The sequence below is a fragment of the Trichomycterus rosablanca genome, chromosome 17 (genome assembly GCF_030014385.1).
Source record: "Trichomycterus rosablanca isolate fTriRos1 chromosome 17, fTriRos1.hap1, whole genome shotgun sequence".
Taxonomy (NCBI): domain Eukaryota; kingdom Metazoa; phylum Chordata; class Actinopteri; order Siluriformes; family Trichomycteridae; genus Trichomycterus; species Trichomycterus rosablanca.
Window position 1 is genome coordinate 2220001 of NC_086004.1, and position 10000 is coordinate 2230000.

The 10000-nt window shown below is 46.7% G+C and overlaps 1 protein-coding gene across 1 annotated transcript in view; it reads left to right on the plus strand.

The window, feature by feature from the left end:
• kdm4b (lysine (K)-specific demethylase 4B) overlaps window positions 1-10000 on the plus strand; it is a 58492-nt gene that overhangs the window by 34627 nt on the left and 13865 nt on the right. Inside the window, exons 9-14 of the mRNA XM_063012374.1 lie at window positions 904-1100; window positions 1445-1665; window positions 3893-4083; window positions 5448-5571; window positions 8351-8526; window positions 9269-9449. Of these exons, the coding sequence (XP_062868444.1) occupies window positions 904-1100; window positions 1445-1665; window positions 3893-4083; window positions 5448-5571; window positions 8351-8526; window positions 9269-9449 (1090 nt within the window). The remainder of the gene's footprint in view (window positions 1-903; window positions 1101-1444; window positions 1666-3892; window positions 4084-5447; window positions 5572-8350; window positions 8527-9268; window positions 9450-10000) is intronic.

Below are 10000 nucleotides of genomic sequence, written 5' to 3' on the forward strand. Positions count from 1 at the left end.
GGGAAGCTGTACTGTACATGGAGAGACACGCTATACCCTGTGTGCCCCCCCATTACTAGTGTGAGCACCTTGCCTCCCTTGGACACGACCACCTGTTGTGTCTGTTGAGTGTCTGTTGAGTGCCTGGCCAGCCTACCAGGACTCCTGTGCCACACCGGATGGCGTTTCTCCAGACTGTCCTGCCCTCTCTTTGGCTCCTTCGTTATTCCTTTAATTGCTTTCTTGTCTTTCCTAATGAATTGTGACTGTAAATTGATCCAAGTAGGCACAAGTTGTCCATCACTTCTATGTCTTAAAGGAAAGACAATCGCTTGTAATAGACGACTTGTCCGTCAGTCAATCGATAGGTCCAGTCTGCTCGCCCGGTCCAGCAAAATAACAATAATCTAATGATAATGTTTTGGAAGCTAGGGTGCGAATGCATTGTCCACCATTGTATGTCATCCCTGGAGCCTACAAGGTTTAGAACCCAACAGTGCCCGCATGGCAGAGTCGGGATTAGAAGATTACCATCATTTTGCATTCATTAAGTATAATTGGTTGTGATGTATTGCTTATGTTGTTTGGGTCTCAGTAAAAATCATGGACACAATGTGGAGCACTTGAAAACACTTTAAATAAGTGAATGACCGTGCACTAGGCCACCACTGTCCCAATGAACTCGGTCAATAAGACAAACTTCAGTGATTAAATGTGAGGGAAGGTGCGTGGGGGCCTGGGTTGGATTCGGAAATGAGTGAACACCCACAGTTAGAGCATCAAGGGGCTTCATTCCATCATCAAATCCATTTTTGTTGTGTTGACCTGTCGGGCGTGTCATCTCCGACACATCGCCCGCTCGTCCCTGGAGCCTGAGGTTCTGATTCGTCCCGTGTTGTTATTCTTCTCTCTCGTCGTCTGTAGTGCACGTGCCGTAAAGACATGGTGAAGATTTCCATGGACGTGTTCGTGCGATGCCTGCAGCCCGATCGGTACGACCTGTGGAAGCAGGGCAAGGACGTGTCCGCCCTGGACCACCTGAAACCCACCGTGCTCACCAGCCCCGAACTGGAAGACTGGAGGAAGAACCGCGTCACCTTCAAGGAGAAAATTCTCCGCAGGTAATAAGAGAAGGAGACGATCTGGGCATCAAACTGTAATAGACCATGCAAATTATTACCACAATTATTGGGACACCTTATAATAGGAGGCTTATAATTTATTTATTTTTTGGACCATCAGCTTAGCAAACAGCTCATTGCCCAAGGTTTAATGATCATGCTAGTATTGAAAGGAGGGTAAGCTTTAACCAGTATGTAAAACACATAAATAAACACGTTTTGTACGTGTTTAGAACGTAGGAGTCAGTATTAACCTAAATATGTTTATAGATTTAATTGAATCTATAATCTAAGCGAATGTATAACCTCCTGGAAACGGTTCTTCTCTCCTCGGATTCTTTCAGAGCTCAACAGAAGATCAAGCAGGTGCGCAGGCTCAAACCCGAGGAGCTGAAGCTGCTGGCCGAGAAGGGCGTCGAGCTGGACCTGGCCGACTACCAGAAGCGCGTGGAGGAGAAGGAGGCCCTGAGGAAGCAGCTGAGGGAGGAGAAGATGACCCGAGAGGCCATGCTCACTCTGGAGGCCCTGGAGAGAGAGGAGCAGGAGGCGGCGCTCAAAGAAGGAGGTGAGGAGATCCTCGGTCCTCGTGCGGGTGCCTCGTCCGGCCAGCAGGGATTGTCGTGTGCGAACGCCCGGCCAGGTCGATAGCACAGCCGAGATTCGAACTTATAAAGCTTCAGGGTGCAGCAGTCTATTTTATTATATCGAGTTTATAATAGTAGGAAGCTTAGCATGAAACCAAGCATGAGCCAAGCAGCAGATCTAACCATAGGGGGCGCTGCACCCCTCACTGCTTCATAATTGTTAGACATGGTCATACTGGGGCAGAAAGGGGCCCTTCCCTAATGTTACCAAGTCCCTATAGATACAGGTTTGACTGGTTTGGTGTTGGTAGAAGAAACTCCAGTGGTTTCTTCTAACCTCAGAGGCGGCACTGTGGCTCACAGCACGAAGGTCCTGGGTTCGATTCCCAGGTGGAGCAATCCGGGTCCTTTCTGTGTGCATGTTCTCCCCGTGTCCGAGTGGGTTTCTTACCACAGTACAAAGACCTGCAAGTGAGGTGATACGCGAGCTCCGCTCGGGCCTGGTCTGGTGTTGTTTACCCCAGCTAGCTATGTCTGGAGTAGCTTTAGGCTTTTGCTTGGTGGTACATAGTTAGCGTGAATCGTTATTTATTTACCTTTATTAATATTAATAAACAGCTAAACGTTTCTTTTTACTGGCTCAGAGGCTTTAACACGTGGAGGATCACGCCTTAAAGCAATAATGTGGCTACTAATCTGGTCATCTTTCCATCAGACACGCCCATGTGTATCGTAGAGACAGTAGCGAGTCGCAGAGACAAATAATAATAATTCAATTAACGAATTTTAGATACATGGATACAGAATAAACTTGTACATTAACGCCCCCCTTGTGGAGGCTTTACGGTACATCTTGTAAACCACAGTGGGACCTGATTGCCACCGTTTTTATTGATTAATTATTAGGGATGTAACGATTCACCACGATACAGTTAATAACCGATTCAAGAATTCCACGATTCAAATCGATTTCGATGTAAAATGAATCGATATTCACTGTAAGCAGCAGAGGGCGCCGGCGCTATACACCTCGCCTTGATGACGTCGCCGGCGCTATACGCCTGGTTGCCAAATTCGGGGTTTTTCAGCCAAATTGGGCTTAATTCAAAATTGTTTGGCATATTTTGTACCTACCTCAGAAATAAAAGGACAGATAAAGGATTAGATAAATAAAAGATAAGCACAAATACAGGATTTTATTTTATTTTTTTTAAGAGAAATAATAAAAGAAAACTTTGTCATCACTTGTCTTCAATTTCAGGAAAAAAAATCATATCGTGAACTCAGTATCGATACTGGATTCATGATACGATTTTTTACAGATTTTTTTAAAACTGAAATTGAAGCCAATTATGACAAGTATTCTTTTATTATTTCTCTTAAAAAAGAAAATAAAATCCTGTATTTGTGCTTATTTTTTATTTATCTAAATAATAGATGTCATTTTATTTCTGAGGTAGGTACAAACTATGCAAAACAATTTTGAATTTACATTTACATTTACATTTTCAGCATTTAGCAGACGCTTTTATCCAAAGCGACTTACAATTATGACTGTACACAATTTATTTTGAGCAATTGAGGGTTAAGGGCCTTGCTCAAGGGCCCAACAGTGGCCACCTGGTAGTGGTGGGGCTCGAACCGGCAACCTTCAGATTATTAGTCCAGTACATTAACCACTGAGCTATCACTGTCCCTATTGAATTAAGCCCAATTTGACTGAAAAACCCTGAATTTGGCAACCAGGCGTATAGCGCCAGTAACATCAACGAGGCGAGACGAATAGCGCCAGCGCCCTCTGCTGTTTAAAGTGAATATTGATTCATTTTACGTGTGAAATCAATTTGAATCGTGGAACTGTATTGTGGTGAATCGTTACATCCCTAGTTTTGATGCATCATTTGTGTTGCCTGGGTCGTGGTAAAAATCCGGGACATAATGTGGGTCGCTTCAAAAGAAGTTTGAAAAACCCTGAGCTAGCGTATCGTAGAGCGCCAATCATTTCAGAACATGCGTTAGTTATTATTTCAGCTTCGTATTTTTCCCAGCGTAAGCATTTCAGCAGATCCTCCAGCTAATAACGCTTACAATCATCTTCCAGGCTCCTAAAACCGCGAGCTGTTCGCGTCAGCCGCTTCTGCTGCGTCCTACACTTTTCCCAGCGTCCTGTCATGATTCCGCTGACTCGGTTTCCTCTCTCGCCTGCAGCGTCCCAGCAGTCCGAGCCGAAGCCCGAGCAGAGCGGCGGGCCGGAGGAAGAACAGCAGAAGAAGAAGAAAAAGAAGAAGCCCAGTTCGCCCGATCAGGTCGGGTTCCAGGAGGCCTTCGAACACTTCGCCCTGTCGAAGGAGAGCGAGACGCAGGGTAACAGAGTCGACGGATCGGATCCAGCCGTGCAGGTTAATGCGCCGGTTCGACTTTCAGAATTTTTTCATTAACAGATTAATTAATTTATATCTAATTTAGAACTAGTGTCTCATCGTTTCCCAGTTCAGTGTAGTTAATCTGTCTTCCGCTGCTGGTGGATCCCTGATTGTAGGTGAGGTGGGTATATTTCTGCTCACGCCTCCTCCGACCCGCACACAGCCCTTAACGGAACCCTTTTCCACCCATGCACTCTGCACAGGCGCCTCTCTAGCCACCAATCAGGGACCTCACACAGCGTTTGAAGACCCCGCCCACATAGTCCGGTCACCCCTCCCTGCAGGCACTGCCAATTATGCCCGCTAGATGGCGCCCAGCCAACCGGTGGCAATGAGTTCAGAATCTCTGCGCTGGTGTGCTAGCGGAGTATCCCGCTGCGCCACCTGGGCGGCACACCCCGATCCTAAACCTTTTTTAGAAGCACACTCAAGCGCCTTCGTTCACATGAGAAGCGGCAAAACCACCGATCAGCCATAACATTAAAACCACCTCCTTGTTTCTACACTCACTGTCCATTTTATCAGCTCCACTTACCATATAGAAGCACTTTGTAGTTCTACAATTACTGACTGTAGTCCATCTGTTTCTCTGCATGCTTTGTTAGCCCCCTTTTATGCTGTTCTTCAATGGTCAGGACCCCCACAGGACCACCACAGAGCAGGTATTATTTGGGTGGTGGATGATTCTCAGCACTGCAGTGACACTGACATGGTGGTGGTGTGTTAGTGTGTGTTGTGCTGGTATGAGTGAATCAGACACAGCAGTGCTGCTGGAGTTTTTAAATACCGTGTCCACTCACTGTCCACTCTATTAGACACTCCTACCTAGTCGGTCCACCTTGTGGATGTAAAGTCAGAGACGATCGCTCATCTATTGCTGCTGTTTGAGTCGCTCATCTTCTAGACCTTCATCGGTGGTCACAGGACGCTGCCCACGGGGCGCTGTCGGCTGGATGTTGTTGGTTGGTGGACGATTCTCAGTCCAGCAGTGACCGTGAGGTGTTTAAAAACTCCAGCAGCGCTGCTGTGTCTGATCCACTCATACCAGCACGACACACACTAACACACCACCACCATGTCAGTGTCACTGCAGTGCTGAGAATGATCCAGCACCTAAATAATACCTGCTCTGTGGTGGTCCTGTGGGGGTCCTGACTACTGAAGAACAGGGTAGAGAAACAGAAGGATTACAGTCAGTAATTGTAGAACTACAAAGTGCTTCTATATGGTAAGCTGAGCTGATAAAATGGACAGTGAGTGTAGAAATAAGGAGGTGGTTTTAATGTTATGGCTGATCGGTATATATATATATGTATTTATTTTTGGATTTCCACCTGCAGAATAACTCCTACCCGAAGATGAAGATGAAGGTGGAGGTGAAGAAGAGTCGCAGGCATCCGTTCAGCAAGCCGCCCATGCAGACGCCCACCTTCGTGGTCAAACCTGAGGCCTCCAGCGATGAGGGTGGGTGCTCTTCAGCCAGCGCGCTCGTTAGATCTATAGTTGCTGTGCAGTGAGGCTGATCGATTGTCGAAAGTATGTGGACACCTGACCACAAGCTTGTCATCAGCTAGTAATCAGATGGTCCCTGGTTCAAGCCCCACCACTGCCAGGTTGCCACCGCTGGGCCCTTAAGCACGGCCCTCAACCCTCAATTGCTCAGACTGTAACCTGCCCTAGTACTGTAAGTCGCTTTGGATAAAGACGTCTGCTAAATGCCGCTTCACTCCTCTCAGAAGGCTTCTACAAGATTTCGTATTGTGTCTGTGGGAATTTGTGCCCAAATTCCAAGAACATAAAACCCAAGAACATAAAACCAGGTCTATATGGATAAAATACCTCAAAACATTAATTAATAGGGTCGTCCATATACTTTTGACCATACAGTGTATGCGGGATTATGGACAAGTATTGGGACGCCCCTCTAAGTGTGGAATTCATGAGTTTCAGCCACAACAGTTGCTTTGAAGCAGGGTGTAATAAATCAATTACATAATGGAAATTATGTTCTTGCAAGTTTATAGCAACAGTTTAGGGAAGGCCCCTCCCTGTTCCAGCATGACTGTGCCCCTGTGCTCTGTAGTGTCCTGCACACAGAGCCCTGACCTAAGCCCCACTGAACAGCTCTAGAATGAACCAGAACATCAGCTGAGGCTCTATTGACTGAATGGGCTCAAATTCCCACAGATATATTTTAACGTCTTGCTGTTGATGTCCAACGAGCTCATGGTCAGGTGTCCTGATACTTTTGGCCGTATAGTGTTTTTCTCTCGCCGCTCCGTGACTGACGCGTATCGATTCAGGGATCATGACTTCCTGTTACCTGCTTTCAAAGTCACTTTGAGCCGACAGCAGGGAGACGCCGCTTCATGTCTCCGTTAGACGAATAGAAACCGAAGCCCTGAGATGAGAGCGAGAGGGAGCGGAGATGATTAGGAGGGGCGCGCGAGAGGGAACGTGCTGCGTCCACATGATAGACGGGAACAAAACGCTCCTGCTCCGGCTGTGCTGGTGTTTCCTGCGGAGTGACGCGGCGCCGCTCTAATTCCGTCATGATGAGACCCATGACTTTCGATTCCACCTTAAATCGCTCGGGTGGCACCACTGTAGAGAGTTCAGACTGGCGAGTTCAAATCTCAGCAGAGCTACCGACCTGGCCGGGCGTCCATACAAACACATTTGGAGGGAGGGAAGTTCGGGCGGGGTCTCTTCTCACTGCTGCTGTGACGAGACGTCTACGGGACTGGTCCGGGCGCCTGCTCGTGCTCTATGTACGCGATACGGCTCTCCGGGAACCCAAAACTGTTAGGTGATTAAAAAGCGCCCGCTGACTGGAAACATGTCAGAGGGGATGTGTCATGATCTGGCAGATGATTCACAAAGGGAATTGGAAATGACTAGATTAAGAGATAAAAAGAGGACAAACTAGTATGGCGAGTAGCAAGCTGTGATACGGCGACGTTTAACTTCAGATGAACAAAATATTACTTAAAGAGCCTTAAATTACCTTCAGATGAACAAAATATGACTTAAAATGACTTAAATTACCTTCAGATGAACAAAATATGACTTAAAGTGCCTTTGGATTAACAAAATGTGACTTAAATTACCTTCAGATGAACAAAATATGACTTAAAATGACTTAAATTACCTTCAGATGAACAAAATATGACTTAAAATGACTTAAATTACCTTCAGATGAACAAAATATGACTTAAAGTGCCTTTGGATTAACAAAATGTGACTTAAATTACCTTCAGATGAACAAAATATGACTTAAAATGACTTAAATTACCTTCAGATGAACAAAATATGACTTAAAATGACTTAAATTACCTTCAGATGAACAAAATATGACAAAGTGCCTTTGGATTAACAAAATGTGACTTAAATTACCTTCAGATGAACAAAATATGACTTAAATTACCTTCAGATTAACAGTGACTTAAATTACCTTTAGATTAACAAAATATGATTAATATGACTTAAATTACCTTCAGATTAACAAATATGACTTTAATTACCTTCAGATTAACAAAATGTGATTTAAATGACTTTAATTACCTTCAGATTAACAAAATGTGATTTAAATGACTTAAATTACCTTCAGATTAACAAATGACTTAAATTACCTTCAGATTAACAAAATATGACTTTAATATGACTAAGTAACAAATTATGACAAATTATTTTCAGATTAACAAAATATTATGTAAATGATTTAAATTTCCCATAGATTAACAAAACCATAACATTTCATGAAGTTGCTTTATGTTTTGGTTTTTTTTTTACCTCTCCAAATGACGACACAAATTTGGTGGCAGCATAAAGTGACCGTTTGTGTTCTCTTCTCGACCTTGGTGAAGAGAACACTGTTCCATGAAAGCAGCTGAATTTAGGAAACGAACGATCCCTTTATCGAAGCTCGGCGGTGTACGTAAACTTTCGAGATGAAGCGTTCTTGTCTTCATGCCGCTCACGCAGATTTAAACCCGCGTAGCAAAACGGGCGCGGCACGAAGCTGAAATTAGAAGTTTGTGCGCACACGGCGTGCTTAGCGCTAATCCCGAAAAGCTGGCGCTCGCTCGGTGAAGCGACACGTCCAGAGCGTTTTATTTAGCGAGATTAAAGAGGGGAGTGCTGCTCCGCCGAGAGAGTTTAGCTCACGCTGAGAATACAGGAAGACACGTTTCGTTCGTCCTGAAGGCTTTCTGACTGTGCGTGTGTGGGTTGTGCCCTACAGAGCTGTACTCGGGGCTGCCGGCTGAGGGCGCCGTCGAGCGGGAGGTGAAGAAGGAGGACTGTCACCTGTGGCAAAGTCGCTCTCCTGATTTCATGGCGGAGAAGCAGTTCAACGCTGCCATGTCCACACTGGATCCACACTGCGCCGTGTGCACGCTCTTCTGCCCGTTCACACAGGTAACCAGCGTGAACCGCGCACCATCTACACCCACGAGCCAAAACATTAGGACCATCCCCAAAAATATTATTGACGGCCATACACATGGTGTGTCGAATCCTTCGCTGTACCCGGGCTGCGTAGTCGCCGGTCAGTCAAAATGCCCATTTTAACTCCCGTCCATCATCGGAAGCACCTCCAGTGGGCACGCAGGCGTTGGACTGGACATCGGTGCAACAAAGAAGGTCGACTGGTCCGAGTGGACGGCGGGGCACGTGGAGGGTACCAGGATGCACTTTAGAACGATCCACCTGGCAGCATTTGGGGGTTAGAGAACCTGCAGGTCACATCCTGGTACCAGGTACCACAGAACTCCTTCACGGTGTCTTGTGGAGTCCGTGTCTCGCGTAGTAGACGGGTGGTCCTAATGTTTTGGCTCGCCTGTGTATATGCATGCTAGCCCAGTCTGATTGGCAGGGTCCTTTCTGTGTGGAGTTTGCATGTTCTCCTCCGGGGGCTCCGGTTTCCTCACACAAGTCCAAAAACATCCAGTCAGGCTAATTGGAGAAACTAAAATTGGCCTGAGTGTGAATGTGTGTGTGTGTGTGTGTGTGTGTTCACTGTGATGGTGTTTCCTACCTTTCGCACAATGAAACAGACCCACCGCGACCCTGACCAGGATCAAATTAAAACGCTGGTAAAACAGTGAATGAATTCTAATTTCCTGTTTGTGTGTGTGTGCGCGCGCGCGCACGCCTGCAGCCTCAGAAAGATCCTCCCGTATCTGACGGCGGTTCTGTAAGTCGCTGTGGTGAGCGGACTCGCCTCATCGTACCCGAGATGTGCTTCAGCGCGGGCGTGGCCAACACCGAGCCGCTTCCCTCCAGCTCTGAGACCAGCACCCTGCTCTGCTGCTCCTGCTGCAGCCTACAGGTCCACGCCAGTAAGTACATGCCAGTCACACGTGCACCCAGTAAGTACATGCCAGTCACACGTGCACCCAGTAAGTACATGCCAGTCACACGTGCACCCAGTAAGTACATGCCAGTCACACACACCCAGTAAGTACATGCTAGTCACATGTACACCCAGTAAGTACATGCCAGTCACACGTACACCCAGTAAGTACATGCCAGTCACACGTGCACCCAGTAAGTACATGCCAGTCACACGTACACCCAGTAAGTACATGCCAGTCACACGTACACCCAGTAAGTACATGCCAGTCACACGTGCACCCAGTAAGTACATGCCAGTCACACGTGCACCCAGTAAGTACATGCCAGTCACACACACCCAGTAAGTACATGCCAGTCACACGTACACCCAGTGAGTACATGCCAGTCACACGTGCACCCAGTAAGTACATGCCAGTCACACACACCCAGTAAGTACATGCCAGTCACACGTACACCCAGTGAGTACATGCCAGTCACACACACCCAGTGAGTACATGCCAGTCACACATACACCCAGTAAGTACATGCCAGTCAC